At 38.5% G+C, this 20,522-nt stretch overlaps 1 protein-coding gene across 1 annotated transcript; it reads right to left on the bottom strand.

The window, feature by feature from the left end:
• Positions 1–562: 562 nt before the first annotated feature.
• LOC139715002 (E3 ubiquitin-protein ligase RING2-like) lies at positions 563–12,304 on the bottom strand. Its single transcript, XM_071626640.1, has 10 exons — positions 12,290–12,304; positions 11,303–11,336; positions 10,428–10,623; positions 9,347–9,470; positions 8,006–8,119; positions 6,064–6,324; positions 4,664–4,771; positions 4,155–4,299; positions 2,739–2,830; positions 563–1,154 (listed from the first exon to the last, which is right to left on the bottom strand). The coding sequence occupies exons 1-10, from the start codon at positions 12,302–12,304 to the stop codon at positions 1,062–1,064; spliced, it is 1,182 nt and encodes a 393-aa protein (XP_071482741.1). The 3' UTR covers positions 563–1,061.
• Positions 12,305–20,522: the final 8,218 nt, after the last annotated feature.

The following is a 20,522-nucleotide window of genomic DNA, read 5'->3' as shown; positions in this document are numbered from 1 at the left end:
ACACAGAGATATTGGTGTAGAAGTTTCACACCAGGATACTTCATGAGTTACACTGGCCATGAATAACACTTGTCTATGTCACTCAACATTCAGAAGGGAATTGCAATACGTCCATTATCAACGTAAGTGTTTCGTTGTAGTCTTGTTGACACTGAAGTTATACAAATGCTAATCCTTCGGCAGACAAAATATGATACAAATATACAAATATATGTCAATAAAGCTTCTCTACAGCCTACAGAATGACAATATACTCATAAGAAGAGAATGATACCGTCCTAAATCTTGAAGTCTTAAAATCTTGTTTGAAACTAAATGTTGTCTTGTTATATACACCAACAATAAACTGAGACTAGTGTTTAGGATATTTTTTATCATGATCACTTCTTTTGTTTCCCTTTCATAAGCTGTGATTGCAATAAAACAACAACAGAAACAACTCCATGATCATGCAGACTCTATATCGAAGGGACATGATATCCAATCTTGGTATCTAGACTGTCTATATAGTCAACTCACAGATCTCAAGCTGAGCTATGCCATAAGAAATGATACCAGTCAAAACTCTCATTGATGTCATCGAGTTGTCAACTTCTGAAAGATCATATTGTGGAAAGGCTTTCACATACAACACAATGTCTTGAAATTAACATCCCTTTTTCTGATGTGTTCATGTGGTCATAGTATCACCTGAAAAAATAAAAAGGTTACTAGTCTTCACTAAGAAGAGAGTGGTGCCATTTCTCATGTCACAGGCCAATGAAGTGAACAATTAAAAGTACAAAGAAGGGATATCAGTCACAGTCTCCATAAGAGTGGCATCATTTTCTCACGTCTTGTTCACACAAACCAGAAAGTAAAATACAACAAATATGTTCACCAGTCCATGGACTTCCAGGATCAATACAAATGTTCATCAGTTCTCCAGGTTAAACACAGTTTTCAGATGTCTTCCAAAAGACTGGTGTTAATTCTTGAGTTGGTGCCAAGGAAGCTTGAGGGTGCACTTGACTGCAAGAGAGGGTCACCAGTCTGAGTTTTCAAGAGAGTTGTACCACTTTTCACTTCTTGGCAAGGAAGTACATCTCCAGTGGTCTGTTCACTTTCCAGTGTCTCTCATTCACCTGCTCCAGAGTCAGGGATCCACTCAGAATCTGCAAAGTATTGTGGATATTAAGTCAAACAAAACAATGATATCACAAACGGCAGAATAAGGACAGATAGTGTTCACATGAGTATAATACAGTACGTAAATCCTGTTATAATGAGGACCGAAAAACCATGACAATAACCCTGTTATATCAACTTTCTCATAATATCAGGGCTGGTACAAAAACAACCCCCCCCCCAAAAAAAAAAAAAAAATAAAATAAAAAAAAAAAAAAAAATAAATACAATAAGGAGTTGGAACCTGCACAATAACCCTGTCAATACACGACCTCTTTATAGAGAGGCTCCATTGTGTGATATCTCGCCAACTGGGAGTAGCAAGACAATATTGCACGTGGCTGAACCACTGCGACATAATGAAAATGAAGTATTTTCCCTTTTCAAGAGAAAAGTCAGTGATTTTTCCCCTCAGAGATGATACCATTTGTGGAACTGGAGAAATCTTTTCTCAAGCTGTCTATTTCGCAAACATCACAGTGAACACTATGAAATATACTGCCTTTGAACTACAACTACAATCTGAAATATCACAACCCCTGCAAGAACTCTTGCTATGCAGTTAGTGAACTGCTCATCATAGGACGTCTTCTAGAGAGTACCACTGCACGCATACACTAGATATCAGGCATGCTAAATAATGCCACCTAGCAGTGCTCAATGACTTCACCAAATAAGACTGCAAAAGCATGTAGATGGTCCAGGGAAAAAAGGTCAATGAATATGGCAGAGCATCAGACATGACAACGCGAAACCGAATGTAAGAAGTGTCGAACATATGTGACCCTGCACCACACACACAAAAACAAACAAACAAACAAACAAACAAAAAGTCGCCAGACATGGATTTTTTATTAAGGGCAGATTCTGAAAGAGCAGACTCTAAACTTTAAAATGATGTATGAGTCAATTCAAATGGATTCTTCTAACCTATATAAATATTGGAAAGAAAGCCCACACTCTGGAAGAGTTGGAACTGAGAAAAGAGGTTCTGAAGTTACAGGGTCTATTCAAGCACTTAATCTTTACTAAGCCATGCTACTTGTGCCATGAATGGGACAAAAAAAACATGATGTAAACCACTGGAGCAACAGCGATGAGGGATTATCAGATTTAGCTGAAATTGAGCATGTTCTATTAACACATTCTGTCCATGATTAATGCCAACTTTCAAAGCAGTAGCATTATCCTTTCAAAAGTTATTAGACTTGAAAGTGAAGAGTGTGCAGAGGATTTTCAAGAAATGAAAAGTGGCCTCTAGGTAAGACCTGATCACACTTTTCTACCAAAAAAGGGGCTGTTGAAAAAGTACTGAAATCCCACTTTCCCATTCAATTTATGATCCCGAACTCAAGAATAGTGTAGAGGAATAGCTCTTTCAGAAAATATGGAAAACTCAAAATTGACTTTGTTGACCCATTTCACCTTTCTTGAGTCCTCACGTATAATCAAGGGATGCGACTTTTTGTTTGTTTTGTGATGCACAGTCACATGTGGGAGTGGGTGGAAAGTTGGTCTTCAAGGGGACACTGCGGAGGGGGATATGTAGGTAGCAAGATATAAACATGTACCTGGAACTGGCCCGGTGATGTGGAAATGTAGATGGCGAACTCTGCTCCCTCGTTTTGAGTTGATGAACTTCGGCTGTCCAGCGAATTAGCGTCTACAAATGCACCATAAATCAAAGAGACAGCAAAATATGTGAGTACATCCACTATAAGATTCAATACGTATCTATACAAAAATGCCATCTGCAATAACTGTTTTGCTAATTCAAGGACCCTCCAACAAGCAGAAAGGAGCATACACCTTTTCCTTCATTAAAAAAAAAAATGCAAATACAGTTAAGTGAATTGTTTTGCATGTAATCGAATGGTATGACACATGAGCAACATTCCAAATGACTTTAAAATTTCCATATTCATCCATTTCTCGAAATAAAGCAAGGTGTCTTTGTCTACACTACAATGTAAGTATATGAAAGAGAAAGCTCCCTTAGTTTTGTATTCTACGTGTAGGACTTCACACTCTAATGTGTCTATCTTCATATCTGAGTACCATGATTTTTACTGTACTCTGCGTATTATACATTTCTCATGCCCAATAGAAAAGGAAGAATTTCTATCTTGGGGAAAACAAATGAAATATAATGGACTGAACAAATGCTGGATCATGTTAGAACATTTCATGTCATTGTTTATCAATTCTGGACTTCATAGACTTTGAAGTCTTTCAGGAAAAGTTCATGCAACAGCATTCCTGAGGTATATGATCGATGCAATTTAAACATGTAGGCTTTTCAAATCTCAAGCTACAACAGAATCCAAGCCCTGGTATTCATGATAGTAATAATACTGACAAAAATAAATTCTGCAAAACATGATATATTCGTGGCATTAAATTTTCCCAAATTGCCACTGGAATTCAATGCATATGGTGGAGAAAAGAACTTTGCATGCATTTTAATTTTGCGAATGCAGGCTCTCGCGAAAATTGTGAAATCAAAATGCACGCAGACATTCCTCGTTTTACGGTACGGTCTTCTTTGACCTGGGTAGCCTCTTGACACTGTTCTACCAGAGGGCCCTGCCATTATCAATACCCTAGCATTGCCAGGTACAGATTTATACAGCTGGGTCGAGAGGGATGTTGTGGGTAAAACTATTTTGTCCTAAGACATACACACCGAACTGGATACAAAGTCGGGTCTTCCAAGTGAGAGTCAGGAGTCTTAACTTTATCCACTACTGCAGAACCACATTTTTTTTTTTTGCGTGCATGAAACTTTTGAGAATATGACAAGGAACCAAGATTTGTGATAGTAAAATGCACTTGAAGGTCTGTGTCTACACAAAGCATTGAATGCCAGTGGCGATTCGCAAAAGTTTCATGCTGCTTAAAGGGTTGTTGGCTCCAATTTGTAACAATTTTGTGCAGTAAATGTCCTCCTGTATGCCACAGTGCCCCCAACGCCCAAGGTGACTTACCCCTGAGGTCGAGTGCGATCCTCATGGAAAGGTACTTGGCAAGGTGGTCGATGGATGCCAGAGCGGAGGTCTTCAGGTAGCGCACCAGGGTGGGGCGATCCTGAATCTCCTCCTGGGGGTGGGGCTTGAAGACCAGCTCAATCTCCTGTAGAGGGCAGCAGACAGGTAGAGAGTGATTTTTAACCCTTTATGAACCACGGCAATCAGCATATACAGTAGGTAACTTGCCAAGATTTTTCACAAGCATTCAGGAATCTCTCCAAACTCGTCCTATTGCATCACTCTGATTGACAAGTTTTGCTCTTCACTGACATAAATAACACTGAATAATTGCTTACTATTTATGACAACGAAGGGCAATATGTCAATCAGTTGCAACAAAATACTCTTTAGCAACAATTATCTAACTGAATAAACTTGACCTAGTTGTAAAGTCAGCATAGCTCACTCAGGTGTAGCAATGTGTCTCAGTTGGTGGGAAAGGTACTCATATCTCAATGGGAGCTTACATTGGATGTGTCGGGCATGTCCACACTACCCTCCGCCTCAGCCTCAGCTTCTGGATCCCCGACGCTAGACTCGTCAGAAGTTCTCGGCCGCTTTGGCATCTGCACCACCTGAGAGAGCAAATAAAAAAGAAGAAGAAGAAGAAGAAAAACACAAAAACCCCATAATTCTATCAGTTTAGAATATTCAAAATAGTGGGAATATCAAAGTCACTTTGAAATTTGCTTCTCTAGATTTCATTTCTTCTTTACCTTCGGTTCCTTTAATTTTTCCACAATACACATGTACCCTTTCCATGCTACCTTCACGCGATGCATAACTTACTTTAAACATGATACTACAGCAAAACTTACAAATGCAGTTCCTTGCTTCAGAGGTTTATGACTTCATCATCTAAGTATCATCCAAATAAATCACATTCATATGTTACAAGATTCTTCAAACATAGATATACCCAATCAATGTGCAAATGGTAGGAGTACCAGTACTTGTAGAGTTGAAGGGGGAGAGGAGAGGGGGAATAAATGACATATTAAAGGGCTGGTATAGTTCTGGTTGAGATGGGGCTTCCGGCTTCCAACTTATTGTGTAATGACAAGAAACCTCTTCCGAAATACAAAGAGTATGCAACTCTGAGAAGAATTCAAAGCTTATTTGTTGAAAATTGGTTTTGAAAATGGCTGAGATATCCAAGAAACAAAGTAAAACTAAGTGGTCATAATAAAAGGGCCTGTCCTTTATTTGGACTACTTTGTTTCTGGATATCTCCGCCATTTCAAAACCATTTTTTACCAAATAACATTTGAATTCCTCTCAGAATTGTGTGCTCTTTCATATTTCAATGGAGGTTTTACATTATCTCACAAAATACAGTTGGGAAGCTGAAGCTCCATCTCAACCAAAACTATACCATCTCTTTAACCTTCATGTCTTGTCTACAAAACTATACCATCTCTTTAACCTTCATGTCTTGTCTACAAAACTATACCATCTCTTTAACCGTCATGTATTGTCTACAAAACCATACTATCTCTTTCACCTCCATGTCTTGTCTACAAAACTATACCATCTCTTTAACCTTCATGTCTTGTCTACAAAACTATACCATCTCTTTAACCTGCATGTCTTGCCTGAGACAAGTCATATACTGTAAAACACAATATTTTCATGGCATGAAAATTTCGCGAATCGGAGCTGACGACATTTCTCGGGGCATGAAATTTTTGTGAATTACCAGTGTCATTAAATGAATGTTGTGTAGGCAAGAACTTTCGAGTGCATTTTAATTTCGTGAATGTTGCCGCTCGCAAAATTCGTGAAATCAGAATGCACAAGAACATTCCTTGTTTTAAAGTACACCTTGGCAGAACAGAAAGAAAATTCTACATTGAGAGGAAGATACCTTGTGTCTGTTTAGGCTCAGGGCTGGACTAGCATGCTGCAGGTCCTGGTCTTGGGGTAGCGGGAGGCAGCTGGAGCCCAGGCCAGCATCCTGTGAGTGGCTGCGGGCCAGGCCCGGGAAGCCGTCCTCCTGGGGGGACTCAACGGGCGGAGTGAGGGGCGCGGGGTGCCTGCCGTCGTCGCCAGACATGGGCGGGGCGTCGGGGTCTCCGTTTTCCTCCACCTGGTCCTCTGTCTCACCGTCCAGGGGGTTTTGTTTCCTCTGAGAGGGGAGAGAGAGACGGAGACTTTTGAAAATGTTTGAAATGGCATGTTAAAGGGATGGTACAGTATTGGTGGAGATGAGAATTGGGCTTTTATCTTTTTGCGAGATACCAAGAAAGCACTTATGATATAGTACAGAGCATACCATTTTAGAAGGAATTCAAAGTTTATTTGATGAAAATCGGGTTTGGAATGACTGAAACACCAAAAAACAAAGTAAAACAAAGCGATCGTGATAAAGTGTGGGTCCCATACTCTATTAGAATTATTCTTTTTAGGATATCTCAGCCATTTCAAAACCAATTTTCATCAAACAAACATTGAATTCCTCAAAGAATTAAATGTTCCTTCATATTTCATAAGAGGTTTCTCATTATCTCACCAAAAATGTTAGAAACATGAAATTATGTCTCAACCAAAACTATACGATCCCTTTAAAGGGAATGTATAGTTTTGGTTGAGACTTATCTTCAGGTTTATAACTTTTTTTCTTGTGAGATAATAAGAAACCTCTTATGAAATATGAAAGAGCATGTAATTCCAAGAAGGATTTCAATGTCTATTTGATGAAAACTGGCCTTGAAATGGCTGAGATATCCCAAAAACGATCCTAATAAAATTGACAGGCCACAGCTTTTATAAGGATCTCTTTGTTTTACTTTGTTTTTGGATATCTCAGTCATTTCAAAACCAATTTTCATCAAACAAACTTTTGATTCCCCTTGGAATTGTATGCTTTTTACCATTTCATAGAGTGGTTTCTAAATATCTCGCAAGATGTTACAAACTGAATCCTCACCTCAACCAGTACTGTACAGTCCCTTTAAAGCATTGAGAGACACAGACAGACCTAGGGCGCTACTTGCCTGCTTGCCAGGGGCAACTACATCTTTCTGTCGGGCAAGTGCAATGAATCGTTACTTGGCCGATGCCCATTTGGGCAAGCATGATCTCTTTTATTTCTTTTATTAAATGCCCAATGGACAGACAAAGTTGCAAGGAGTTCCTGTTGTGTTGAATTAATTTCATGGAATTACTGAACTTTGAGACCAGTCCTTGGTTTAAAAAATAACACTTAATCAGCACAGCTCTGTTTGTAGAACTCATTCATATAATAAATTTTGCACCGATGGCAGCTAGGCAAATCTAGAAATTTAATTGGTCAAAGTGACTACCCCCCCCCCCCCCCCCCCCACACACACACACACACCTGAATTACTCAGTAAGAGCGGTGCATAGGTTAGAATTTCTATAAGCTCATGAATAATAATCACATTTGCAGATCTCTAAAGCAATTGTGTGCACAGAGACGCCAACCATGTAAACAGTATTGCAGTATTCTGAGGGCCAAAAAGGTATGTTTTTTGTGGAAAAACAGTATCTAAACTATCTTTCTTGCAAACATGCTGCAAATAAGTTGTAATACAATTCGGGTAATAAAACAAACAAACAAACATGACTTCTCCATGAAACATGCAATATTTTTGGTGCAAAAACAGGACAAAATACTCGCAAAAAAAAAAAGCAACAGTTGGCATCTCTTTCTCACTGTCCTGCCTACTTGCATGAATCTTTCTCGGCTGCTGCACTAGGTTTCAGTATTCTTTTGCCACAACTATCAATGCTAACAAACAGCACGAGGGCCTTTGGAGGTGGATAGCCCAGAGACAGACCCTTACCTTACAAACGACGCGCTGGGCTCGGTTGAGGGCCTGGACCTTGAGGCCTTCCTCGATGCTGTTGCTGAGGGCCGAGGAGTTGTGGTTCTTGGTCAGCTTGGCAAGCACTCGCTCCTGGAGACCACAAAAAGAAACTTTGAGGTTGATATCCAGTCATACGTGATATAACGAGATAATTTTGCGGGGTGCCATTCCTTTCATATTCTTTTGTTTTCATCCCTGGCATAATTAGATACCAATAATGAGGAATTGTAGTGGTCTAAGGCAGCTTGTTTTAACCTGTTGAAGATGAGTCCCGAGTATACTTGGACAGGTGCCTACAGGATGTTGCAGCAAAATCAGACCAACCTCAACAGGTTAATGAGGCTCCTCTGTATGTGCTAATGCTGATACAATTTGTATTCTAATTTGCCTGCAATACTTTACTGTGACCAACAACCACAAAATGACAAGCAAATACAAGAACTTCTAATAGCATGCTAGATCTGTTGAAGGCTAGTGATGCTTTACCTATTCCAGCCTGGCTGTGAGTACAGTGTAAACAAACCAATATGAACTATTGTAGCACATAAGCAAGGAATATGTAAAATAGGAGGTGATAAGGCACACAGAATATGTTTGGAGAGTAAGGGTATACTGTAAAAGTATAGGAAAGTTTTGTGCTACTTATGGTGATCTCCCACAATCAGTTGGTTGAGATGATTTTTTTTGTGTTTTGAATTTCACAGACAGACGTGACTCTTTAGAGAACACTTTACACAGCTTAATGCTGCCATAGCAGCTAAGAGCTTGACAGCAAATACTGCTCTGCCCTACTTTGGCAAAAGGAAGCAAGTGACATACCATCCGAATTTGAGTTATTGATGTTTTCATAATTCACAAAATGAGCTCTTCTTCCAGGACAAATTTCATGATGAAACACTTATCCTACTAAGAGATATGATGTTAGATAAGACATCATGATAGTCCATTGACGTCAGTGTAAATGACAGACCAAATTGCTCTTTTACGAGAAATGCGACTTTTGTCACTTGCTTCCTTTTGCCAAAGTAGGGCAGTGCTGTAGAAGAAAAGTGATCTACATTACTACAGCAAATTCACTCATGCTACAGAACTAGCGAACATGAAGAAAACTCCAAATAATAAAAAAATAAAAGAGGAAAAAACACACAAAAAAATTTCCGCTCTCTTAGTTTTGCTCTAGTTTTGTGTGAAGTGAAAATTTCCACACTGCAAAAATGTCTATCTTCACAGTAGCCCTAAATGTGTATCTAAGACGTCGCATCAGAAAGGTTATTTATTTATTTATTTATCTATTTTTTTGTGTGTTTCTAATCTCACCTGGTGTGCCTCATACTCGTCTCTGCTGGGGTAGATCTTGGATATGAGGTCGTCAAAGTTACGATCCTGGCGCAGTGAGCGTTTGGATACCAGCTTCTTTCTGCATGTTGGACACTCCTTGTTCCTACAAAAAAGTGAGCAGCAGATTACTGAACACTGTCACCAAACTAAACTCCACCAAAAGAAATTTAACTAGGCAGTTGAAAACATAAATCAATAAGGTATGTATACACTGTATGATAATCAGCTGTCTCTCTGTGTTTTTTTTTTTTTTCTCTATCATTTGTTTGATAACTTATACACCATATATCAAGTGAGTCTAATTTTTTCGTGAACTGGGAATTTCCAATGATTTCAGGAGTGGCTAAATTCGTCACATTCAGGTCTGGATCAGAGTAAATATTTTTGCATGTCTTTAAATTTGTGAACAGCATCCGACTCGCAAAATTCACAAATATAAAAGCTTTGTGACATATTTGGCGTATACATTTAATGTATATCTCAAAAACATTGCGGAGGTATCGCAGACAAAACCAGAGTCCATCACATGGCTGGAACTGAGTAGATGTCTCAAAGACCACTTGCAGACATGGAAAAGTCTCTAAAAAAAATGATGAATTCATGTATTTGCTTTTCCTGTGACTACAAACAAATGGAGACCCAGCTAGTCTCCAGAAGGCAGCACAGAGATGTAACTGCAAAAAAACTCTCCTAAGACTTGCATGCAACGGACCCCTGGTCGCCACTTATACATCTCCAAACCAATGAGATGCACCCACTTTTAAAGGGATGGTATAGTTTTGGTTGAGATGGAGCTCCAGGTTTCCAACTGTTTTGTGAGAAAATGAGAAACCTCATATGAAATGTGATCCTTTTATTAGGATTGCTTCGATTCACAGTACTTTGTTTTGGGATATCTCAACCAATTCAAAACCAACTTTCATCACAGAAATTTTGAATTCTTCTCAGAATTGTACACTCTGTATCATTTCATCTGAAGGGGCTTCCTAGTACCTCGCAAAAAGTTAAAAGCTTGATCCTCATCTCAAGCAATACTATACCATCCCTTTAATATGCTCACCCGCTCCTCAGGGCCGTGGTGATGCAGTCCTGGCAGAATCGGTGGAGACACTCCTTGGTGGTGTACGTGTTCTTCAGCATGTCCAGGCAGATGGGGCACATGAGCTCGCTGTGAAGGCTGCGGGGGGAGACGGCGATCTCGGTGTCGTCCGTGATGGCCTCCTGGGGTGTGCGGTGCAACTCGTAGAGACTCAGCTCTGCGGGATCAAGATGATGATGGAGAGAGGTGGGGGGGGGGGGGGGGGTGGGGGAGGAGAGGAGGAGGAGGAGGAGGCGGTGGAGAGGATTGGAAAGACGTTGGTTAATCCTCACTCAGGACTCTCATTGTCATTATATTCTACTGACACACTTAGGCATGCTATAATAATAAATATAGATATAGATATCGTAATACACAAAGAATCTAATGAACAAAACAAACTTACGTGTGTGATGTAATCAACAAGATGCACATTCCTGTAAAGAGACATTGTTGATTTGCTAAAACCTTTATCACTGTATTGTGTCACGAAGTAGTTTAAATGCTTCTTTCTGTATATCCCGCCTGTATACTTGTACTTTCTGGGGGGTGTTTCATGAACTTAGTCAGCGCTGACAAGTTGTCATTTTCTGACAATCACCATGGTAACAGTCAGTGACCAGAGCATCTCAGCCAATCAAAACCAAGGATTTTGCTCAAATTGTCAGCGCTGACAACTTGTCAGTGCTGACTATATTGATGAAACACCCCCCAGATCAAATTAAATCTTCAATTACAACAACACAGTCTACAGCAAACACCCTCGCACAAATTCTGTGGACTGACAGATGTTGTTGTTGTGTTTGAGGCGAGTCATTCATGAGGCGCATCAGATTTGGCCATCACTGTAGTCTTACCCCAAGACTTGCTTGGCTGAGAGTTTCCTCCAGTCTAGGAAGAGAGAGAGAGAAAAAAAAAATAATTGACAGAAGTACACATAGCAATAACATGTCCCACATACATAATTCACTAGATAGAGAAGCACTCTGGGCCCCGTCTTATAAAGCCTTCAAATCAATCACAAGTCCCTAAATCAATCGCAACTTGCATTGAAGCTCACATGAAACTTGTGATTGATTTCTATCACAAGTCTTTATAAGACAGGCCCCTGGAGAGTGCAGACATCAATCCATGTCATGGTACACCCAACAAGGAGCACAATGCACTGAAGGAAATAAATATTGCATTCGAAGAAATTATTTCAAGAAGAAAAATGTGAATTTGCATGTACTCCAGCAGCAGCAGGGTCGGGTCTTGAAAAAAAGATCTGACTGTATCTAGAGACTAGAGTCTAGTCATCTGAAATATGTTCTGTGGAGACCGTCTTGCTTCACAGAATCCCTTCCTAGTTATGGAGGAGAGCAATATATATATACGACATGACAAGTTAAAAAAAACCAACTTCTTACTATTATGTAATCTTAGGACAGGCGGATTTTACTGTTATTGTTACGCCAGCCAGCCAGCCAGGTCGGGGAGGCTGCGTCCCATCGGCATCGGATTACAATTACATTTCATGAAACCATGCCCTACGACAATACGTATGCCATGGATAAAAATGAAAAATCTTGGATATTAAAGTAAATTTTTAATAGTTTTAATTTCTACTTGACATTGATTTGCATTGAAAAGTATAAGTATTCATTATCATTTTTTACAAACTTGTGTTTCCTATAGACCCTACTTTACATTCACTCAAACTAATTCTCGCCAAAACAGAACAAATCAAAACACTCAAAAAGCAAAGCTTCCTGGCCTTTCATGCATGATCACTACACTGTCATCATCATCATAAATCACGCGTCCGTGTACGATCCGTCCTCCACATAAAAACGTGAACTTACCTGGGTTACAGCCATTTTTCTGTTGCTCTAAAACCCACTCAGAGCCAGGTGAGTAGCAAGCCTTGCCTCTCTATGAGGTAAAATTCGATCAGTTCCCTGGTCTTTTCACTCTGGTGCTTTTACAATGACGATTTGGGTGAGTGACAAGACTTTTCCGGCTCTCTGGTCTGGCTGTCGTCTTCTTCTTCTTCTTCAATCTTTTGAGCTCTCGTCCTAACCTTTAATTCGTACGAGATTACGAGTGACGCTGTACTTTTAAAATCAAAATTATTATTTTTTATTCAATTTTGTAGCTTAAAATAAATATATCAATATAAACAAATTTATTTTGTAAAGAAATAGGTTGTATAAATTATTGTATTAACATATTTTTTTATGATAAGCAGAACTAATACACGTTAACCTTTGACATCCCTCATCGTAAACAATTTTAGTTGTCAGGAGTGAAATTCCAGTGAGAGCTACGATCAATGGTAAGAAAATTTTGCAATTTTCGCTCCACTTTATGTCTTTTTCAGTTAAAATGACATTAAAACGATGGCCAAAGATATGGTATTATTATCCAGTAACAGAGAGCTAATCGTTGTTATGGTAGAATGCTGTAAGACCCCGACTTTTCTCGCAACCTCGCCCCGCCAACGAGGCCAGCTTGCAGTTGCGGTTCGCTCGACTCGGTCGGTCGGTCGGGCTGTTCTCCCGACGCCTCCATGTCGTGTGCCTTTGCGATGATGCGGGCCGCAGGCAAGGCGGCTGCTTACTGCGTGTGCGCGGCGGGCTGGCTGCCAGCTGGAAATGGCGCGCATACTGAAGCAAGGATACTATCACAATTTGCCTCATTATCACGCCGTCTATTCGATGATGATGCATGTACCATTATCTGCATACGCGCATGTTGTCTTCCTATTTTTTATTTCATTTAACCGTTGGCGTTAAGAGTCTACTTATGCCAAGTGTTCTAGACAAGTAAATTTTCAGTAGGGGTGCTGGTCCGAGAATGAGGATCGTATTTGTATATGAGGGTCGTCTTCGTATACGGTGACGACGTCACAAGCTGCCGACTTCTCGGCGAACGGCGTCCCGATACGGACGCGTCCTTAAAAACCGATATAAGCTTAGAAAACTATGATTGTCCCCAAAAGTAAGGACGCAAAAGCGCGACTGTTGACTGCTTCTTGCTTTGACCCTCGTAAATAAGGACGATGTGCAATAAACAGAGATCACTGCTTTCACCGTTTTCTGTGTGCCCATGCATATGTTTTGTTGTAAGTTGAAGCTGACATACATGTAATACATGTATGATATAGGGCCATCTCTATAATACACTGTACAAATGTACCTTCGTTGTACCGCTGCATGCTGCGCATTGCGACATCAAGTCGAGCAAATTTTGCGTTTCTAGGACCAATATGGATCGAGTGTTATTAGTGAAATGCTCTTCAACCTAAATGTGAGTATCGATGTCCTACTATCATTGTGATGTTTATACAGCTACAAGCATAACATTGTACCTACAATTGTAGATCTATGTAAAATTTAGAAGATCTCTAGATCTAGATGAGCTTGGATTCATGGACGTTTCAGGATATACTGTAAATTGTGAATAATTCTTGCAAGCGGCCTATTGTAGCATGTTGACTTGTATGTGAAAGGCAGACGAGTTTCACGTCAGTTTACGTCTATCATTTAATTGCTACCGGTACAATTTTTAATTGAAAACGACACACATTTAGTATTTTCCATTCAATGTTATAGCGCTGACGAAACCTGCATGTATTAGAAGTCTTGTGTGGGTATGCATGTGTAACTGGGGGTGTTTGAGATACCCAAATGCCAGGAAATTGTTATCATACATTAAGAACAAACAAACAAACAAAACAAGCGCCAAGAAATCAGGTACCGGTACCAATTAATCACAAACGCACACACACACAAATCTTCACATTTTATTTCCAATTCTATAGACAAAAAAAAATCAGCTTTTAAACAAAAATAGGCACAGGTATCACAGTACACGATACATGCATGTATCCTTTCTGTGCTGACAATAATGCTATAGACTAAAATTATAATACAAAAAAAAAAGACTAAAAGCCTAATTACATTGTACGCCTAGAATAATGAAACATTCAGCAGTAAGATAACGTACTGGAAAGCAAAAAAAAAAAGAGAAACAAATAGATCAGTGACAATTTAAGTATAACAGACATAATAATAAACTTAGTAAATTGTAAAAGATTTTAGAGTATTGAACGTGAAATTGCACTTTAATTGTTATTAAACAGTTACCAAACGGTTTGGCACACACAGAGCTTGGCCTTGGAGTTGCCGAGGAGGGCACAAACAAAAGTATGACTTTATTATAGGAGCTGATGTCAAGACTTTTTATCTTTTGTCCTCGGAAAAAGATAGTTTGGTGACTTTTTTTTCAGTTACAAACAGAATGGGCAGATGCTAAGCACATAGCTGTTCATACACAGCAACATATCAGGAAGGAATGTCCCTTAACATTATAAACAACACCGTTGGTCAAGTACACAATATTTTAACATTATGCGTACACTTTATGATCTTACTTTGATATCACACAAGTTTTCCCCGTTTCGAAATAAAAATGTCATTTTCTTTTTCTACAGAATTAATTCATGAGAAGTAAAGGTTACAGCATCATTCCCATCAAGAACAAGCTGAAGGAAAGTCATTAAGCAGTAATTCTGGATGTTAATTGCATGACAACAAGTGCAAGCTATGCTTCATGACGCCGTGACACTGGTACTGAGAGCCGCCGGGAAAGCCGACATTCGTGAGGAGCAAGCCGAACATGCGAACATGAATTGAGAGTAGCCCAACTTGCATGAACATGTGCCCTTCAACATCAATTTCTAGAACTGCTGTCGTGTTCTGTCCACCAAGATCATTCCCTAAATCAAAGAGAAGAACAAATTAATACTGTAATTAATGTGTACAACAAAAGTAACTCGGCAGTTTAGAGTGTAGTGGGCAGAATTATACATGAAATAAACACATCTGCACACTAAAAGGTATCTTGCCGAAGTACAGTGTACTGACGTTAGAACAAAGTCTTTGGGATCGGCAGTTTTGTTTCGTTGTATCAAAATTTTGTGTACAACAACACACAAAAAAAAAAAAACAACACTCAAATATGTGATTATCGACTACTCATAATACGCTAAAAAGCAATATTAAATGCAATGTATCACTTTAATTTCATCGATATTGTACATTTAATAGAGAAAGTTGTTTGTACTTCATGCTTATAGTTTGAAATCACATCAAAGTAGTTGAGGATTCGAGTACTATTCTAAAGGTTCGTTGTTCCTAATGTCCGTTGTAGGGCAAGTCCAAGATAACACGCGCGTTACGTATGGGACATTCAGAGACTTTTATGACCTGAAAAATAGTGTTAATGGCTTTTGATCATATTAAACTTTATCATGGTGATTGATATCTAGGAGAAGTATAATCATGCAAAAAATGGAGAAAAATGACCTTCACAATTATATTCTAGAAGAGAAAATATGTGCCGTTACGTATGGGACCAGAAAAATTTTGTTTTTTTGAACATTTTTTTCAACCTCAAAACTCTCTGAAAGTATTTCATTCTACAACTTGTAACTCACTGTGATGAAAGTCACAACACTCAAGATTATCACAGGTAAGTTTCGTGTCATTAGGCAAAAAGCTCTAATTACAGGTTCTAATTAAAGACAGACATGACGTGTTACGTATGGGACAATTACGTATGGGACAGTTTGTCCCCCATTCATTTAGTGTGTGAAGAACCATGTTTATGGGTATTTTGCATAATTATTGAAGTAAAATCAGTTGAAACTACTCAAATACTGATCCAGATTGTCAAGGAAACAATATTCCCCAAATATTCACCATCATAATCATATTCAATCATATTTTTATATTTTTATGACCAACCTGAGTATGCATGCCCTTTGTCCCCCATTCGTTTAGTGTGTGGAGAGACATGTTTATGGGTATTTTGCAAAGTAATTTTGCAAAATACCCATAAACAAATTTTTGCATAATTATTGAAATGAATCAGTTGAAACTACTCAAATACTGATCCAGATTGACAAGGGAACAATATTCCCCAAAGATTTACCATCATAATCATATTTAATCATATTCTATATTTTTATGACCAACCTGAGTATGTATGCCCTATTTTTATCAGGATAGTTACTACTGAAAAATTGACTAGTTTAAAGTGTTTACTTCCATTGATGAAGGGCAGTTTGCCATTTCGTTTCAATAAAACACAATTTGACACAAGAAATATTAATTTTTATAAATAAGCAATACCTGCTGCGTGGAACCCCAGTGATCGAGTAGATATGATGTCTGTCTAGCAGTCAGGTCGTTGATTCGAGTCACACCTCAGTATGTATACCCATGAATTTTGTCGTGGCTATTATTGAAACCTGAATAAGGACAATTTGTGTATCACTTGCAATTAAAAAAAAATCATTTTACTTTATATTTTTTTTTAATATTTATATTACAACCATTTCAAATTGGATCTCCATCACTAAACTTTGAATTCCTCTAGTCTTAGGATTGTATGCTCTGTAATAGTAATTCATATACACAATTGGTTTCCAATCATCTCATTAAATGTTGAAAACTGAATCCCCATTTCTAAAAAAAACTATACCATCCCTTTAATGCTGATTTTTCATTCTGTATTTTGCCATTTTCCCCTCCCCCTTTCTGAAAATTGTTCAGTCAAGTACATGTATTGTTTAAAGTGTCTATAACTCAAAATGTAGCCACAATGTTGGGATGCTTTCTTCAGGATGATTGACCATTTGTGTACTGAGAGACCTTCCCAGCTAGCTACATGCATTTACATGCATTATGTATGAGGATGTCCCATACGTAACGCATTTGTCCCATACGTAACATTATTTCAATGCCTAATAAAAAATATTCCTTTTACTGTTTTTTCTTTTTTCTATGGTATTTAATTTCTCTAAACAATAAATTAGAACTTTCCAAAAGGGCATTAATATAACCTTAGCAATTTCAGAAAAAACCTAAAAAAATGACCTCAATTTGTTACGTATGGGACATCTCATGATAGGACACGAGCTAATTTGCATAATCATTTGCATAATCCCTAAATTTTCATACCAAGTTAAACTATTTGATGAACTTCTTATGTCCACATATTAATCAAATATCATTTGCTTTCCTTTGAATTAATATGAATTTTTATAAATGTCCCATACGTAACGCTGTGTTTCACATTTATGCAAATGAAGCCCTTGAAATTTGCATAAATTTACGTAATATACTTTTTTCCTCCTTGAAAATCAAAACTTCAACTCATAAGCTTCAAAATGATACCAAACATGTTAATATTAAGCAAAGATGAAATTTTGCCTTCTGAGGGGACCTTATCTTGGACTTGCCCTGTACTATAAAAGGTTTGCCGTTTCGACGGGTCGTCGGTTTTACGGCTCGCTATTCCCAAGGTTCGTAACAGTTGTTCAAAAGGTTCTTTTTTAAATGAAAAGGAAATTTATGGTTTGTTATTCTGAAAGTCCATTAATCCGAAATGAAGTATCATTCGATTTTTCCGAAGGTTTGTTCATCTTCAATGAAAGGTTCTTTTTATGTGAAAAGGAAATTTAAGGTTTGCTATGCTGAAAGTCCATTAATCCGAAATGAAGTACCGGTATCATTCGTTTTTTCCGAAGGTTTGTTCATCCGTCAATGAGAAAATGTTATTTCATTTCGTTTATCATAAAATGGAAATAAGGTTCATTGTTCATAAAAAAGATCGTTCATCCTTAAATGAAAACGGTTCATTATCTGAAGACTTGTTGATCTAAAAACAATGATGTATGTTTTTGTTAGCAGTCCTATAATCACCTCTTCATTTTCGGATTAACAACGATTTTCATTTCCGATTAACGAACCTTGAAACACAAAGATTCCAAACATTTTTAGGTTAAGGAACATTCGTAATAGCGAACCTTATTTCATTTTCGGATTACTGAACGCAAGGAAAAATGAATCTTCGCAGTAACGTCATATGCCATACAAACTATGTCGCAATGACGGACAGTAGTTTATTTCGGATTTGCAACGAACATCTAGGTACACTGCAAACAGAATTTGTGTGTTTTGGAATTACGAACCTTCGGAAAAAACGATCGTTATTTCATTTCGGATTATCTTATAATATGGCCTAATGCAAGTTCCCTGAAACGCAGAGCGATTTCTATTTAAACCCACAAAAATGTGATGCGTTCTTCAACAAAGAGACGCTCGCTAAATTTTTCTTATGCTGAAGTCATACTGTATATCGTAAGCGTCCCGCATTTCGTTATAGGGCCTTATAGAATAAATTTCGTTCATTTTTCTTTTTCAATGTCGCCCGGAAATTACTTCGTTCAATCGAAAATTTAGCTATAAATGTTTTACTTTTGAGGGACTCAATGACGTTTATTTTTAGATCTTAATTTTTGCATGTGCTTCGACGTTGTAACAATATGTCGTTCGTGGTAACGCAAGTGCACCATATCTGCTCCTCTTGCCAACGCAACATGCAGAATCATTGTTGAGCATTAATAATGATTCAGGGAAGAGTGGAGAGCCTATTTCAGGGCTGCCATTATCCTACACATCGTACGATCTTACCTTGCTCAACTTCGATTGTGCTGTTGGGATCTGTGCCATAAGACAAGGAAAGAAAATATATCAAAAACTGTTAAGAAATGTTCCAGTTTCACAGAGAGAAATACAAATATGCAGTGTGATATTAATACTGAATCAGATTGGTGGCAATATATCAATGTTACTTTTATGTGTAACGTTGCTTACCTTGTTCGTTTTGGCCTTCATTACGCAACTCCTTCATTTCCTGAATGTGAACATCCATCAGTTCTTGGAGGTCATCTTTATGAAATTAACAGATGTAGTTTGGTTAGTATACTTGCATCTAGATTCAAACAGAATTGATGTGGCACACGTGTAACACTTCTACAGAAGTACGCATGTAATTTGTTTCTGCTTATGATGCGCTTATGATGCAATAACCAATAAAACAAATGTGATATCATCATTCACCGACCAATTAATGAAGCATGCGTGTGGGCCATCATGTGAGAAGTTCTGGTAACTTTTCTTACCATAGCACTGGCCTCTCCCCTCACTTGACTCCACGATGATGGGCGTGCTACCGCCGGACCTGCAGGTGAGAGCTCACCCTCATAGATACAATGATTCATAAAATCAAACACGGTTTGGTTAAACTATCAGCACTGCATACTCTATAACTGTAGTGCGACCAGTCTTTAAAATTGCTGCAGTACTCGCTTACGGGAGCCATTTTCGTTTGTTTTTGTTTTGTTTTGTTTATAGAGTTTTGTTGTTAGTTTTATTCAACCGTTCCTTGAATATTAAAGCACTTGCCGTTTTGTTTTTGATCATTTAAATGCCCATGTGCATGCATACATTATACATGGGAAACTAGCGTCGGTAGCTGCGCACGTGCAGTCGGACATACAACACATTACTAGCAAGTAGTTTTCAACACAACGATGTGTTCACAACGGGATTTGTAGGCACCGGCATACAGTCGCCAAACCAGACAATCGGAAATCGGAATATTAATTAACAATAATTAGAATTAATATTTTATTCATAAGAAATATTCATACCGTTCAAATTTGCCGTAATTCCACTGCAAAGTGCATTGGTGACTTCGTAGGTGTGTTAAGTTGCTCCATGATGCGTGTACATGTATTGCCATTGACAGCACAGCGACTTTCACATTTCGCGCGATAAATCCACGGGAAGACGGACAACCCACAAAAGTAGACGGTGAACTAGGGGTATTTGTACACGAGGAATCCGTTTATCGCATCTAGAACGTGCGGTTCGGTACCCCTAAGCCCGCAAAGCCCCCGAGGAAAAAGATCGTCCGCGAAAAAGCTACCGATCCCGATTTTCACGGACGCGATTTGTCCGCGTTTACGAAGATACCCTCGTTTGTGCGGACGATCCGCATTCTCGGACCAGCACCCCTACTGATTTTAAGTGAAGATGATGTATCGCCTGTCTGTCTGCAGCAAACAAACATGTTGAAGAGGGTTGTTTGCTCTGATTCTAGTCTAGAACTGAACTCTAGACCAGTCTTGACGACACTTATCATGACAATACATGATGAGACTTGTAAGTTGTAACTTAA

Source organism: Diadema antillarum, unplaced genomic scaffold (genome assembly GCF_040938485.1).
Source record: "Diadema antillarum isolate AM-2024a unplaced genomic scaffold, OU_Dant_1.0 seq00002619_RagTag, whole genome shotgun sequence".
Classification (NCBI taxonomy): domain Eukaryota; kingdom Metazoa; phylum Echinodermata; class Echinoidea; order Diadematoida; family Diadematidae; genus Diadema; species Diadema antillarum.
Note: the sequence above shows the minus strand (reverse complement) of the source record. Positions and strands in the feature narration are given on the sequence as shown.